This window comes from Anarrhichthys ocellatus, unplaced genomic scaffold (assembly GCF_004355925.1).
Source record: "Anarrhichthys ocellatus isolate YVR2014 unplaced genomic scaffold, GSC_Weel_1.0 scaffold10, whole genome shotgun sequence".
NCBI classification, from domain to species: Eukaryota; Metazoa; Chordata; class Actinopteri; order Perciformes; family Anarhichadidae; genus Anarrhichthys; species Anarrhichthys ocellatus.
This window is the reverse complement of record NW_022280040.1, coordinates 5,890,917-5,907,570: the sequence shown is the minus strand read 5'-3', so window position 1 is coordinate 5,907,570 and position 16,654 is coordinate 5,890,917. Positions and strand designations below refer to the sequence as shown.

At 41.0% G+C, this 16,654-nt stretch overlaps 1 protein-coding gene and 1 long non-coding RNA gene across 4 annotated transcripts in view; one reads left to right on the top strand and one right to left on the bottom strand.

Annotated features, from left to right (window-relative positions):
* The window catches only part of LOC116384983 (uncharacterized), a 29,982-nt gene that overhangs the window by 10,694 nt on the left and 2,634 nt on the right, over nucleotides 1–16,654 (top strand). The window contains exons 5-7 of one of the 3 annotated variants that reach the window (XR_004212839.1): nucleotides 5,612–5,684; nucleotides 5,802–5,975; nucleotides 9,544–11,536. This is a non-coding gene — a long non-coding RNA (uncharacterized LOC116384983). Of the gene's footprint in view, nucleotides 1–5,611; nucleotides 5,685–5,801; nucleotides 9,521–9,543; nucleotides 11,537–16,654 lie in introns of those variants that run through there. The other 2 variants (XR_004212840.1, XR_004212838.1) reach the window with 2 other exon arrangements.
* en2a (engrailed homeobox 2a) lies at nucleotides 10,077–15,032 on the bottom strand. Its single transcript, XM_031850117.1, has 2 exons — nucleotides 14,137–15,032; nucleotides 10,077–12,309 (listed from the first exon to the last, which is right to left on the bottom strand). The coding sequence occupies exons 1-2, from the start codon at nucleotides 14,621–14,623 to the stop codon at nucleotides 11,987–11,989; spliced, it is 810 nt and encodes a 269-aa protein (XP_031705977.1). The 5' UTR covers nucleotides 14,624–15,032; the 3' UTR covers nucleotides 10,077–11,986.

Below are 16,654 nucleotides of genomic sequence, written 5' to 3'. Positions count from 1 at the left end.
GTGTGTGTGTGTGTGTGTGTGTGTGTGTGTGTGTGTGTGTGTGTGTGGTTTGACTTTCAGTGCTGAGGGAACCAAAGCAGGTGCAAGTGTGCAGCATCGTTACAAAGAACTGCCAATATGGCTGACAACTGACTGTCCAAGCCAAATTAATTCATGTCAATTCCTTGTTTGAGTGCATTTCTATAAAGCAAGTCTTGAGCATTACATGATAGGTACGTGCCTCATCTCTGAAGTTTGGAACTTTTCCTTTTATTTGGGAGTGAAAAGCTTTATCCCGACTGCAGCAGACAGATCACAGAACCTCACCTGCTTCACTTTGTTCTCTCAATATTGTTTTTCTATGAACTCATCTCCCATAAATGACACAGATGAAGAAATCAGATGTAGAATACTTGCAGGATGTTGCTGCATATCAGCAGGGATGAGAAGAGCTTGATGTGTGGAGTTGGTATTTTAAGACATTGAAGTCTACAGTAATTTCCACTCATCTCAGCATATAGCTGTCATGAAACATACCAGTAGACTGCCATTCGGTTCATTTTTAAGAATCGGCTAATGTATGTGTGCAATTTGACCATTTTGGATACTTGGTCATTTTTAGTGCGTGACCACTGTCCTTTTACTTATTTATTTTAATGCATTTAAATTGTTTATATATGGATTAAAAACACACAACAGAAGGTTTTGGGCCTTGATGCGGTTTTTATAATGAAGAAAGAGTTGATAGTTAGGACGTAGATAATGCTAAGTTTGAACATAACCCATTCACAGATTGCTGGACATAGAAATATGCCACGTCAGACCTGGAATACTGTAAATTTACCACTGAAGCAAAATTTAAGAAGATATTAAATGAAATTGCAGCACTGAAAATCAGCTTTACATAATGTCTCTGTAATTTGATGCTACTAAGAGAAAAATCGTCTTTAGGAGTTTTACCTTGGATGTTCTGCGTGTCCTAATTCTACCAGTACTATTCTTATACCTCATGATGCATTCAACCATCCTTTTTGTTCTGGAAATAATATTAATTAGGATTTAAAATCCCCCATATCTACATTCAAAGTTGGGATGACGGGTCTATTTGAAACCTTGAATACGTACATTCATTTCAAACTTTTGTGCTGTAGCTGGTTATTCTTACTGTGAGTGGATGGCAGGGAATTGGTGGACAGACGAACAACAAACAGCGTAATATTACATTTAGACCTGGGGCACATTATTCCTGTGATTTGCAGCTGTAAGAATTGCATGGTGTGTACATAATGTATGTTTTTGGAGGTAGTTTTGTACTTCTTTCCACGTTATTGCTGCTTGACTTGTTATGAAATCAGTTTTCATAGCAAAGCTGGTCCCACATGGGCAGGCTACTCCATCTACCTTTCTCCTGACGAAACCATTCAAGATCAAGGGCAGCATCACCTTTGGCACTAATGAGCTAGTTTATTTACCAAATTTCCTTGTGGACTGTGAGAGAAAGACGAGCCATGCATAGCAGAGCACATAATCAGCGTGAGCAAAACAGAGCGCCAAAAGCTCCAAGTTGTACGTTTTGTGACGGCAACGCCGCGTAGCTTACCTGAAGTACCTGCGTGTTCAACATGTAAGCCCTTCAGAGAGGCTGCTGAAGGGAACAGACCACGTTATTATAACCTGGAGTCCTACTGCAGTCTAAATGGGACATAATCTTCAAAGGGAAGAAATAAAGACTTCCGGACTGGAGATTAGAACTTTTAAGGCTTTTATTTTAAATTTGCTAGATACCCATTTTGATTTCCACCTTTTTATATTCATCTCATGTCAGGTTTTCAAAAACCCAGATGATTATGTCAATATACCACAACTTGGACCGCAAAGATGTGCAGGTGACTGATGACTTAAACGATAATGTCTTTTGAAATCCAGTAGTATAGCAGCACACATACAGAACAGCATTAAATGCATGAAAATAATCTCAACTCTGAAATATCGTCATCACAATTGCAAACAATGTTAGCCTACACATACTAGTACTATGCGGAATGCCAGCTAGCAGCATTTTTCAGCTATAATAGAGGCCTAGTAATTGGCATTTGGATTTCTGAGGGTTTTCAAGGCGCAACATGAGCCGCAATTAGACCGAATCATCTGTGCCCAAACAGCAGCTGCATTGGTTGTGGGGGGGGAAACTAAATTATTTGATATGTGAAAGGAACAGTCAAAAGTCATGACGCCTTGTGCAAAACAGCTTTGACAAAGTGGACTGTGCACGAGGTGAAACTAACCAATAAATGACATACAGCATGCAGGCTATTTGAGGTTGCAAATACTGCTAATTGGCAATCAACCTAATGTGACACACCTGTGTAGCAACAATGCTGATTTACTAGAGTCAAAATCAAAAATCCTTTTGGCCAACGCATACATTGACTTTTTTGTTGACTAATGTATTATGTCTTAAATTATTAACCTCTTTCTATTGACTGTGTTGTATTAAAAACCCCAAACTATCTTTTCTTTTCATTTCCATCACAAATGTATCCACGGAGGTCCACGGAGGTGCAACACATGTCGGATTAAACGGACGAAGAGCCTCTGGGCGTCGATAGTTTGCAGTGATAATGATGTATGTGTGGCACTGTTCTGTATTTGGTGCACAGCAGAATTCCATTCCTGCTTAAACCCCGTCAGTGATTTGCAGACCTGCTCATCAGAGCCCATGTACACGGCTTTATTTGCTTATTTAGATTGCCTTCCAATCTCTGCATAAACGTGCGAAGCTTTACTGTATGTTGGCTTATCTGTCCAGCCATCCCATCTATTCAAACAGCGTTCCTTTCATTTAGGGCTGTGTGCTGGCTGCTTTTTTTTTTTTTTTTTTTTTTTTTTTTCCTGGGACCTTTTCTGTTATTTTGGGACCAGATGGCGAGGGGCACGGAAGCGCCTCTTTTGTCCAGGCGCCCCAGTGAAAAGAGGCTGTCCTCCCTAATGTAATCAGCGGCACCGGAAGGGTCCATTTTGGACTGTGAAAGAAGACAATCGGGTCTGGACACATCTCGATTACAGAGACGCAGAGTTCATCTCCCGACCCTGCCCCCTTTGACCAAGGCCCTGGCACGGAGGATCCTCATCTTTGATCAGTGGAGGGTGGAGGTGCTGATCCGACCTCACGGGGGCCAAAGGCCACCCCCTCCCTCCGCCCTGTTTACCCTGCACTTGGCTGCTGTTGACACCTCCTTCCGGAAAGAGCCAGGGGGTGGTGGGTTGGTTTGGGCATGGGGGGGTGTGATACCATGACCTGTCTAGACACCGTTACTTGTTACCCTGGTGTTACCCTGGTGTTGCCAAGGAGACCTAATGAACTTTGACCTCAAATATAGTTGGTTAGGAGCCACTCTGGTCATCCAAGGAAGAATCTTTTTCTTTTTTTTTTTTTTTTTTTTTTTTTTTTTTTTTTTTGTTGTAATTTTAGTGTTGGGGGTGGGGAAATGAGGCGGGGGTACGGATGTGACCCACATAATACACAGTCTGCTTTGAGGGACCACGAGCATGAATTTGTTGGCAAAATTTCCTTTTTTGATTTTAATGATCGTGTGACATGATGGTCACACAACGGCAAGAAATATGTGCAAAATAGAGAACAATATAGCTGATGTATTCCTTCGCCTTTCAACTCTGACACAACAATGTAACTTTTATTAGAATTTTTTTTAATTAGAAGTTTGTTTGCTTTAGTTCATCTGATCCCACGATGACACTTTTGGAAGGACGACATTTTTTATAAATTTGATATAATCTAATGCCACGGAAGTCATGCTGTTTGTGGTTCATGTTGGTTTATTGATTTAGATACATTTTTGGACATTTTATTTCTCTTACGCAGTAAGTAATCTTTGATTTTGTTATCAGTTTTATCTTGTTATACAATATACTCAACAGGCAGTTTGGAGGTAAAACAAAGACAATATGTATTTGTTTAACAATGATAAGTAAAACTCGACTTACTGAAACATTTTTATGTTGAGGCAAGACCATTTTCTATCTCGGGCAGACATGCAGTCATTTTGCATCTATTTTATTATTTTTTACCTTTTTTATGAAAATGTGATTTTATATTTCAGTAGATGAAAGTTGTGTTGCTCTTCTCTTATAAACAGAAATTATACATGCATAATTTAATAATAAAGATTTGAGAATATTATACATTGAAGCTCAAGAAAAGTGCTGTACAATATACAATGCAAATCTCAGGCAAAATCTTAAAAAAACAAAGTAGACATAACTTCGATGTACAGTATTGTACAATATACTGCACTAGCCTACTATTGATGTGTAGTATTTTGAATTTAACCATACAATTGTCACATAACAAACAAGTCTAGAATTAATAATTAGGATGAAATTGTTTTCAAATTGTCAGAATAACCTAATTAGCATGTGTATTCTCTCGTACAAATGTTTTGCCGTGCATGCAGTAAGATGTTGGTTTTCGTATTTATCACCTCACACGTCGTCCTAAACCTAGAGTTCCTGAGTTTGGCCTGAAACATCACCACCCAATGTGTGGATTGGCTTTGATGTTGAGGCTGTTCCTCAGGAGTGGCTGTAGCGATTCCGCCATCATGGCCGCCACTATCAGCCCCGCCCTCTCGCCTGCCACTCAGGAACAGTTAAAATGGCAGCATGCAGCAAAATGAGTGAGGGGGAGAAAGAGAGCGACGCCCACTACTGTGAGCTAAGGCACGGTCGACTGAGCTGCAGCTCGCCTCGTATGCCAACTCAAACTGAGATGATTATTTTTGGTGCATTCGGCCGCCTGAGAACAATGTAGAATCTAAAGAAGTCTAGACAGGTAGATTGGGCTGAAATCAGTGAAGAGTTAACCTCTTTTGTCACCGCTTTATCCGAAAATCTGTAACTCGCGATAGTGCTCCACTTCCAGCCACAACTAAACGCCGCCGTATATTCCTCTTTTAAATGACTGAATGTTAAAAAAATGAAATCCAAACATAATTGGCGACACCATGGCTACTGTTCAATTCACAGTACTAATGCAGCCAAGTAGAAAAACATCCATGCTAAATATGCTTTCCTGCATTCAGTGCGACCATTACCACAATATAATGGGAAGTGTTAACATTTTTTGAACTCTTCACCCAGGTCTTTGGCGGGCTGCCATTTTATTCTACAAATGATCGGTTGGGGCCTGGCACCGGGAACGGGCACTCGCTGATTATCACGGGATGTTCTGCTCTGTAGCGCCTAAGATTTAAAAACAAGCTATTTATTCACATACTGTATATGTGTTTATGTTGTAAAATGTCTTAGTTTGGGTTGTCGGCACAATGGCCATAGCATCATTTGTATTCTGCAGTGGTACAGGACAGTATTTCAGTGTAGGAAGAAAGTGCGGTGATCATTGAAACCCTTTGCTCTTAGTCAAACAGCTCAATGCATGTGCTTATTATGTCATTTACTTAATACCAATTAAAGGCTATACGCTACACCAACCCAACGCCGTTTCAATGAGCTAGAAACCCATTTAGAAGGGATCACAGAGCGTAGATGTGCGTATCCCGTCTCGGTAAACTGTCTGAAATTAAGTATTACACCCAATCATTTCTCTTTGCAGGTCTGGCTGCCACTTCATAACGACTCTATTGCAAGGCATCCCACATCCAAACTGCAGTGAGGAGAATTTTAAGGTAAATGTCTAAATCTTCTATTTTTAGGTCTTCCTACTCCCACTGAATGACATTTTATTATTGGCTCTTGGTGTGAATATGTGGTTTTTCTTTTTTTTTCCCTCCTTCCCTCCACAGTGTAGAGAGCTGGTGGTGGACTAGGAGGAAGATGTCATGCTAAGGATGGGTTTTGGTGATGATGTTGCTGCTGTTGATGCAGCATCGAGCTCTCACTTTGTGCCTCTGTCAGTTATGATGCGTAACCACAAAGTGAGTGACAGGCCAATCCCCGGGGAGAGCAGGGGGCCTGAGGTGAGTCAGATGTATCCTTGACCCTGTCTAGCTGTGTCAGCAAGCAACACAAACTCTGTAACAAAGGCCAGAAATGGCATGACTGTACATTGTACATCTTCATTTAGTATATAGAAAGAGAATGTAAGACACACAGCCAACTTGGACTATTTCTGTTGAAGAGATCTGGTTTCCATTGCATAAGCTCCATCATCTTATGAATTATGAAATTACAATGCAGCATCTCGCATTACAGCTGCACCTTTTTATATCATTGCGTGCATTTGTTTTCTCCAGAGTACTGAATGTTTTTATGTCTCAGACATGAACCCCCGCACTGATTTTGGTAGATTTTCAACATTGTTAACTTCAGTGCGTTACAGATACAGTACTAAGCACCCAATGCCACTTTAAGACTTTTAAAAAAAGATGTCGGAGAAAGTGTTTATTCCTGTGCCATTCTGTGGAGTCGGATATTGTTTGTAAAGCTTGTTTACATGAAGGTTTTGTTTTATTGCGTACATATTTTAACTCTAATGTAGCTTATAGTTTAAATGTGAACACGTTCAGAGTTTCAGGGAGCAGGAAAGTAGACGTCGGTACTAAGTTTACTTGAGAATTTGAGAAAACCTTCATTCGGATATTTACATAATACTTATTAAATAATATATTATACATGGCCAAACAGCCAAAGAATCGGTAGTGTTCAACTGCAACTGTAGGCATCCCAATGCTTGAAGGGGATCCAACTTAACAGTGTGTTGTGTGATTAGAGTGAGAAACGTTCCGAAAAATGTCATCCATGCCTCGGCATTGCTTGTTCGAATGAATGGCTAATCGGTGATTAATAAACGTTTCTTCCAATCCAAGTGATGTGGTGAAATTGTGGATTACAACATATCAGTTTTATTTATCCATTACTCATCTTGTTTGGTTTGCCATATTATTCATAATATAAGTGTGATGCGTTTTACACAAACTACAGTCTTATTACTGCTGTTATCGTTATATTTAGTGCTGAAACAATCAGTTGATTCATCTGTTAGTTTATGAACAGAACAGTAACCGTTGTGATAATATATACAATAAAGTCATTTATCAATCAATGCTTTTGTTTAATGTCATAAATGTAATATATTTGGATTTTTGACTGTTGATTGGACAAAAAAGAATCTATTTTGAAAATGTAAACCTCATGCGCTGGTAAATTCTGATGGCCATTTTTTAAAGTTTTTTATTTTTATCATTTCACGTTAATCGACAAACTAATCGGTATTGAGAATAATTGTCAGTTGCCGCTTTTTGCAACTTTTTACATGAAGTGTAAATGTAAAGTTAAAAATGAACGCAATCTGTAGAAATGATAACCGTCTTGTTCAGTGAGGAATATCTGCTTCAATTTGCTAAAAGGACAACACATCCGTATATCATGAAAGTTAGTCAGAAGTGCTTGTTGTACCAGAATTAATAGTGTAACAGAATTAATTTTCCCAGCGCCGTTGTCAATGTTGCATTGAATGCAGTCTGCAGAAAAGGTCAAAGTGTAACTGAAACAATTGTTGCAACCTGTGTCCAATTCCTAAATGTAGCATAAGTAGATTTTATAAACAAATATTCACTTTTTAATGTTCTATTTGTGAAGAAATGTTAGTTTCAACGTTGTGTCCCAAAAATACTCTTTCACTACTCGTCGGTGTCGACCAGAAGTACAGCTGCTTATAAACCACATTATAAACGACTATGTAAAATTAAATGGAATATTTCATGTTTTAATTCAGCTCCTTAAGCACGAAACATCCACTCAAGAAACCAGATATGGTTGCTACATGGGAAAATAAAATCACATACGGGTTTGTTTTTCCTGAACTTTGTGAAGTGAACAAAAAGGATCTTTATTGAAAAGTCTTGCATTTCTTCACAAGGGTCGCTCAAACACGGTGTGTGAAATGAGAGTTGCCTGGGTGTGACTTTTCCAGAAAGCATCCGCTTGCTATTGTCTGCCTAGTCAACTTCTGCAGGCCCCAGTGCCCTGACTTCCATACATGAGAGATCAAGGGTTACCAAGGTGCTTCTGAGAAAGGAGGGCTCAATGTGAGAGGGGACAAACCAGTCCACAAAATACTCATTTCCTTTGCATGTTAGGCGCCCTAGTGGGGATTCAGACGGGGTCGCTGACACAGCCACTGGGGTTGAGTTTTTTTCTTCTCCATCGTTGTTCTTAATGAAAACTGTTGCTTGCCTTTTTCGTCCTCTTGCAACAGCTATCTGCTGCCTGTACAGTAGGTGGCTTGATAATGTGCTGAGTTTGCCCAAAGGAAAGTTTGTTCAGACTCTGGCTGTTTATCCGGTGCCAGACAGAGGCACCTCGTGTAGAAAAGGTAAAAGTAATTCTGTCCACCTCTCATTCTTGCCAGAAAGTTCAGTCACTGAGCCACAGCATTAACTTGTATTCTAACAAGATTAAAATATATTCGTCCTGGGGATTAGCATAGTTAGGTGTCCTTTTGCCTCTTTTTTTTTTCCTGCACTGGTGCGGTGACAGTGGGCTTTGATCTGTGTTGCGAGGCAAGAGTCCTGGCTTGGACCTAGCCATTCGAGTGCCAAGTGTGAAATTGGCCTGATGTCATCCCCATTCTTCACCTTTTACATCTTTCACCACTTTAATTATGTTTCCGCCACAAAGCCTAGGCACCTCTGAGCAGATTCCACTCTGGCCGTAGGAAGCATTTAGAAACTGGGTAAATGACACAGTAGGGGAGGGGGAGGATGGTAGGGGAGGTCATAGCAGGATGGGGCCCTTTTGTGTTTAGAGGTAGACATCGATACTCTCCTGATGTATCCTGTGCTCACTTCCATTTTTACAGCATGAGAACTTTGGGAAATTGTCAGCAATACTCCAGAAAACAACTTTTATTCCAGGTGTTTTTTTGTTTTGTTTTACAACTTCTGCATCCCAGTATTATTTACCCAGATTACCGATGATTTATACTTATAGTGTATTATGTTTTCACAGCAATGCAGGACTTTCTGTTGTGTGAAGCCGTTCGAGGCCCAAACAAGGACCACTTCTGGTCACCTGAATCTCACTTCTGGTGATGGAGACAAATTATTCTCAGATCAAATCTGTTTGTTCCAGGAGAATGTGCCCATGCAGCCTTACGGCTTCAGCTATTGTTCATGCACCGGTGTCCTTATCTGAACTTCAGGGAGCTTCTCTGCCGGTGAATATTTCGATGAAGGTTCCTATTGATGTGCTGAATGAAGGACCAAAACAACAAGGGGATGTGTGCATGTGAGGAGGAACAGAAATGAATGAAGTGCATTGGGACGTGTGCGTGCCAGGCAAGAATAAAAAAAACAAAACAAAACCAAGTGATAGTAAGTTGTGGGTGTGTGAGGGAGGGAGAGTATGACTTGGTGAGTGAGAAAGCTGTGTGGAGAATGAGTTACTGAGGGGGGGGGGGGGGAACCAGCCACCTGCAGCCATGACAGGCTTTGACCTTCATTGCTCTCTCCCCTCTCTCTCCCTCCCTCCCCTCTCTCTCTCTGTCCTTTCGACTCCCATTTCTGCCTTGTGATTGAAGCACAGGCTCTTTTCAGAGGCGGCGGGGAAGACTGACCATCGTGACGACAGTGCTGGGAGCAGCCCCATCCGCTCTAATGCTAGTCACTGGCCGTTGGACATGGCGTCCAAAGACTAGCGGTGCGAGTATGGAAATGCAGATAAGGCATTGTTGAGGAAACATGCCTGGGAATTGTTTAAGGCTTTCTCCCTTGCATAATGTTCGGATGCCTTCGCAAATGTTTTAATCTCAAAACACCATGAATTTGATCCTCCATGAATGTGTTCCAGAGCCGCCCATAGGTTGAGTGGGTGTTTGCATGGAAAGGATTGTCATGCTATGCTATTGAATAATGTTTGTGATTACGCTTGTGAATATTTGGCAACGTTTCCATATATTTCTCTTTTCTAAACTATTTTAGCAAGTAATGCATGATTTTAATGCCTTCAGAAGCTCAGCATTGATTGAAGGTCACACTTAATGCTTTAGCCAAGCCTCTGTTACATTGTTTGTGCTTTTTAATAGAAATATATGAACTATTTTCTTCACATAAAGATGCTAGAGAGACTTGTTTGTGTATAATATTCAAGGTTTATTTACTCTTCTTTTGCAGTTTTCAGGAGGCAGTTAATTACACAATTAATACATGATACAAATTATGTACATTTATACCAAAGAATACTTCCAACATAAAATAAAAAATAGCATTGTATTGTACAACTCTGTGTTGTAATTTTATTTAAACATGTTCATATATAGATAGATATCCGCTGATGAGTAAATTCATATTGTCGTACCAGCAGTATTCATAAAGGCATTAAACTTGAATAGTCTGCATTTGAAGTAATACTGCTTCTCTGATTCGGCACAGTTCTGTTTCATACAAAGTTCACACTTGAACTTTAAGGCAAAGTGTGTTTCTGTTTGGTGGATTTTAATTCACACACACTTTGAACAAAAACACGTTGAAAGGCAAAAAGTCCACAATTTGGTATATGGATACAGTCTAAAACTTAGCTCGATCATACTTCCGTCGATAAAGACCAAAGTTTATAAACACAGTTATTTGCCCAAGTACAACAAATTGCAGCTTTCATGCAAAGGCCCCATAAACTATTTTCATTCACAAAAAAAGGAAACAAAAAGAAGTTATTGCAAGATAAACAAGCAGTGTAAACACCTCAGATATCTACTCTAAAGCAACACTGGTCATTGGATAGATTTTTTTTCTCAATATAATCTATATAAATACACATATGAAGTCCTTTCAACAACGATAAGAGATTTCCAAACATTTGTAGTACAGTCACTGACGGATTTGCCTTCTTTTATGATAAATGGATATGTAATAAAACTGTATATAGAGAAAGATTTAACAAGAACATCCAATAACCTGCTTTTATAGTCTACTCGGAGTGGTTGTCATTGTCTTTATGCTACAGAGTTGGTCTGTGACTTTACAGGCAGCATTAGAGCCTCAAATTCAGTTGGCTACAAACAAAAAAGATTTATATTGCTAGTTAAAAACTATAATAGCTGCACTGATGCATTGGCATAACGAAGGGAATACGCACACATTTGTTTTAAAGGCTAGAAGACGACCACGTGTAAGCAAGGCGTAACTTAGCATTTTAGTTAAGTGGCGTGTTAGAAAAAAAATCGTCACTTATGATAAACTGTTCATTTTTTCTGTTTAAAAAAACGTATCAAAATTCATTGTCTGCCCAATTAGGTCTGCAACTGCCTCTCAGAAAAAACACAACTTCCCCCTTGTCCGCTCCGACACTACAACACAACCAAGGAAACCAACAAGCGTGGAAATAAAAACTCGTGTTAGCATTTATTTAAATTCACAGTAGCCTGGATGCAGCAGAAAAATATTCTTTGGACTTCAGTTTGTTCACTTCACTGACGGATCGAAACGTCAAGTGCCAGTTAGTTCAATGTAAAACGATGACAATCATGGATAGCAGTAGGGCCTATATAGAAAAATGACGTGTGTAAGCATTTGTGTACCTCCTGGGGGGGGGGGGGGGAGACGACAAACAATGAAAACATACCTTTATACAACATCTTTTATAGACGTGATATTGCAGAAATATCTTATTTTTTCAAACAATTTATGCTGGTATACTCTACACTGGCCCTTTATTCGATGAAATTATTGCATTGTAGGCTTGACAAAACCTCCCATAGAACGAAAATCCACTATAATATTCCTATAGGGAACTATAGAGACGGTATGGTGTCATTAACTATGCATGTGGGGACTTTAGTAGTCCAATGACCTTGTTTTTTTTTTTTTTTAATTTCCTGTATAGTGGGTCAGCATTATAGTGATATTGATAGAACTTTGTGGTATTAAATATTCCTGTAGGTAGAGTTTTGCGGTGATAGCTCTATAAAAATCTATCATAGGATTACTATAGGTTCTTTTTCGTCAGGAGGCTGCTGTGACTTCTCTGGAAATCAATCGCTGTCTGATTTTTCGTCCTTCGACGAGACGGTGGCGTGATTGTACAGTCCCTCTGCCATCAGGTGCAAGGCCAGAGCGTTTTTAGCGCCGGTGGACTTCTTGATTTTCGCCCTCTTGTTCTGGAACCAGATCTTGATCTGGGACTCGTTCAGGCCCAGCTCCTGCGCCAGGTTCTGCCGCCTCTGCTCGGTCAGATACCGGTTGGTCTGAAACTCCGTTTTTAGTCTTTGCAGCTGCTCTGCTGTGAAGGCCGTCCGTGGTCGCTTGTCCTCTTTGCTGCTGGTCGTTTTCTTCTTTGGTTTGCGAGATCTTGGCCCTGCAGAGTGGGATATATGGGGAGGGGGGGTCACAAACAGACGTATGTTGGTTTGTCAGTATTAAAACATGGTCATTATTATGGGCGATAAATGAAAACATGGGCGATAATCAGGCAAACAGCTTAACAAGAACTTTAGAAATTAATAAAATATAAATTATTAGGTTTTCTCATTAAATTAATCAAGCCACGTATAACTAGAATACAATGTTACTGCTTTACATTTAGGATATAGCCTGCACATTAATATGAAACGGGTGCGTCCATGAAGTCTATTTATTAAAACGATGTAGATTTTTAATTCCCCCCAAATCAAGAACGTCTCTTCAGACATCTGTTGTCATTCGGTGACCGCCTGTAGAAGTTTTTTTTTGTGTATGTAAACCAAGTCACGAAATACGTTTTGATTCCCTGAAGCAAATTTTTGGCAAACGTGTTAAAAAACGAGGACTGATTGTAAAAATGTTGACACGTCCGCTGAAGAAAACAACCAAGAAGCCAAACCTCCCCTCCCTCCCTGTTTCTATTCCTCGTCCTCGCTTACACACACATATACGTGTAGCCTACACACACACACACACACTGACACTGTCTGTAGTAATAAGGAATTATGAGCCAATAGGAAAACACACTGGGCAAAAACATCACTGGCGCATCTCAGCTACTGTTTTGCTACAGTTCAATGCAGCTACTTTGCATTTTTTGTTTTCGTGGACCACTTGAAAAGCTCCTCAATGGGCAAACGTGAATGGAATTTGAGCAGCACACATTATCAACACGCTCATTTTCCATCTGGATAGAGAGGCCTATTCGGTGGAGCTTTGCACTTAGTGTTTGGTTCCCTCCTCCAAACAGTGTGGAAAACATTAATGAAACGACATGATGCAGGCCGAACCTTTTATACTGATGAATCAGCCACACAGCGTGTTTGTGTGTTTGTGTGTGTGTTTCAAGCAGCCCATATAAAACTGTGCAGCTCTACAACTCGTAGTAGTCGCCTACGCCACACCATACAGCGTTACATAATGCATGAGAACAAGTTGTACTCTACTTTTCAACGATGAATGCACTGGATGTTAACTTTGCTACAGGTTGACAAGTCGTAGCGTGGGTTTCCTCGTAAACACACGTTAGAAATAAACTCACTATCCAGCATATTAGCCGTGGGAGCGTCCATTGTGAAAACAGATGCATATTTAATTCATCCCGATCACAATAACGCGTCTAAGGTGCCAAACAGCTCCACTGAGAGCACCAGATATTATTTTGCAGACCTGCAGATTCTCTGGAAGACACTCAAGCCTGTCAGCGCTAATGTTTAGTATATGTAGGAACCCAGTATTATCATATTCATAACCCGAGGAAATATACGAGACGACTGCCTGAATGGGAAGAAAAAAATATGTGCGTAATAGCTCAAAAAAGCGACATTTTTTTCTTGTTTAGATGTATGTTGGTGAGTAGTTTAAGTGAAAAAGATTACAATTAAGTTGATTATTTAAAACAATTTATTTTCTTTCTCTTTTGCATTTAAAATAGGCCCTCTCACTGAAAAGCCCAATTTTTGTTACGTGTTTATGTGATATATTTTCCACATTGTACAAGGACGTGTTTTTCCTATAGTCTACAACGGCATTTGTTGTTTTTTTCACATTAAATTATGTCTACAAATTCTAAATAGATTTGCGTTCAGTAAATTCTCAGCTTGCGCTGCTCGGCACGGTTCGCTACTCTACTCGGGAGAAGTCGGTCAAGGCATCCGGGGTCAGTGTTACGGGGTATTTCAGGTTACCGAGAAGACGGTAGAGTAAAAACGCATGCACCAACCTGAAGAAGGCCTGTCCGAGTATCTGGTGCAGTAGACCCAGGCTGGCCACAGCATGGACTTGGACGGTGGTGGGTTTGAGCTGGCTTGGGAACTGTCTGAGTCTGAGCTTAGGCACTGGTCTTCTCTCTCCCCGCGGGGTTTCAGGGGCTCCTCAGCGGCTATAGCTGGCTTCTTGCTCACGGTGACCGTGTGCGGAGTGGAGGTCCCCTCCGCCGGCACCGTGTTCCCCACCGGCTCGGTCTGAGGGGCGTCGGGGCTGTCGTGGCTCTCCCGTGACGCCAAACCGCTCTCCTCGCGGGTGGCACCCCCGTCCTTTTTCCGTCCGAAATCCGGCCGCAGGATGTTGTCGATGAAGAAATTGGTGACCCGATGAGGGATCTGCAGGTTCCCCGGCGGCTGTAAGAGGGGAAGGATGGCTCTGTTCGATTCATCCGCCGACTCCTGCCGCTCCACCACGTCTCTGTTGCCGCGATCATTTTCTTCCATACTGATTCACTTTCCCCGCTTTACTCTCTTTAACTCTTTATCGCTCTCTCTCCCCCTCTCTCTCTCTCTCGCTCTCTCTCTCTCTCCGCTGCAATAAAATTCGCAAGGAACTTCAGGGAAATTAGATTGTAAAAAAACCTCCACGCGTAAAATAGATATAAAAAATAAAACTCAAAAGCTAGTGGGTGCCTTGGACACCATGCAAATCCTTGCGATAGTGTCCTCTAAGAAAAGCATACTTTTTTGACATATATTCCCTCAATCTCGGGTTCACAGCTGATATCGCAGAGCTAAAACATTTGCGCACCATCCAATTAAGTGTTATCCGATTTGAGTGTGCTCAGCAATGCCTACACCTAAACTAAACTAAGGGTAAATAAAGAGGCTCCTAAACTGATGCTCTAATGCTCTCACTCTGGAGTTTGGTTCTTATTTTCAATACGAGCCCCCCGAGTGACGTTTTCCCACCGTCCTCCCAGACACGTGCCTAGAACCAATGGGATGGCAGAAACCAAGCCACGTGACGCAGACTCCAGAGCAGTCCACAAACGCCCATCCTCGCCTTAGTAAAGGGAAAGAGTCCCGAGCTGAAGAAGCCTAATTTAAATCCAGCGCATGCTTCCAGATACTCCCAATAAGTCATTTGTGTTCATGAATCTGTAACTTATTTTTGGGGGGTATTTCTAAAAAGGAAAACCACCGTGCGCATCACCTTGTTTGTGTTTATTAAAACAATGGGAGAATGAAGCATCGGCTGTCAAAGTGGCTTGCGGGGACCCCCGGGGTTCCTCGTTGGCAGGGCAGGGAGGGATTCCCAATAAAACTAGGAATAGTACTTTTTTTTTTATTTTTTACTATATTCGTATATGCACTATATCATATAGATGTATACAAGTTTAATTCTCGACACTTTACGATTCCCACAGCTCATTACAGCTCCATTCTACAACAATAGCAACTACAAACCTGCTCATTTGAAGGCAAATGAGACAAAACCCTATTGTAGAGGGTAAAATGGCCTAATGTGGATGCATGGGGATCCGTGACCTGAAAATCTTTGAGGCAACATGTGTTGCATAGCTGAACGTTCACCTTTTAGGCAACATTGAAAACACTATTATCGGTTGTACATTTGTTAACAATACATCTGCATTTAAAGGTTATTATAACACCTGTAAGGTCAAATGGACTCGGAGCAATTTGAAGTCAGGTTGTCCTGGCCAAGGTTAAAAGTGATAAACAATAGCGTGCATGGATAGAGTGTGGACATTTATTTCTTGATTTTGAACAAATTGAATCTCAAAACATACATCTCTTTTTTAAACATATAGCGACAGCACATGTTATGTTCTAGCGTGACATTTCACCACTTTATTTGCAGAATGCCTCACGCCACAGTCTGATAATTGTCCACAAGATGCATCAAAAACTACGAGTCTTCTTCCCTGTCTGATTTAAAAGGCGCAGAGATGCGTGTTAAGTGTTTTTTTGATGTTCTCATGCTCGCCTGTCGTGACGCTGCGGTCGACCGAGAACTGGGTCCATATCCCTTTAAAAGAAATCAGTGATGCAAACAAACTGTTTTGTGCACGGTGCTCAGGATACCGAGTCGCGCCAAAGACAAAACTTTGGGTAACTTTGCTGACCAGCGCTAAGTTTGTGCTTCTCCTCCCAGGACGCCACCGGGCTGCGGGGATGGCTCAGCCGGTTCTCCGCTGGCGTTTGAACCGAGGCTGCGCGTAAAAGAAACGGGGGCATCGAGGAGGACCAGGGGAGCAGCAAGACTGAGACTGAGTGAGGAGCCTTTGAACAATTCAGTTGGAAAGTCAGACAGATGCTCTCTCTCTTTTATTATTAAAAGCACGCATTGTCTGCACCTGTAGTCTTCTAATAGTTCAAGTAACTTGGAGCCACATTTCTAAAATGAACCTTACGCATACTATTATTTGTGGTCACACGTTATAGAATATTAGAGAGCTGAGGACGTTTGCCATATAAAAAATGTGTACTTTTTGGACGCTCTGAAGGTTG

Coding starts and splice junctions, on each gene's coding strand:
- en2a (XM_031850117.1), bottom strand. CDS start 14,623: ATGGAAGAAAATGATCGCGGCAACAGAGACGTGGTGGAGCGGCAGGAG. Junction 12,310..14,136: donor CTCGGACAGGCCTTCTTCAG/GTTGGTGCATGC, acceptor CCCACTCTGCAG/GGCCAAGATCTCGCAAACCA.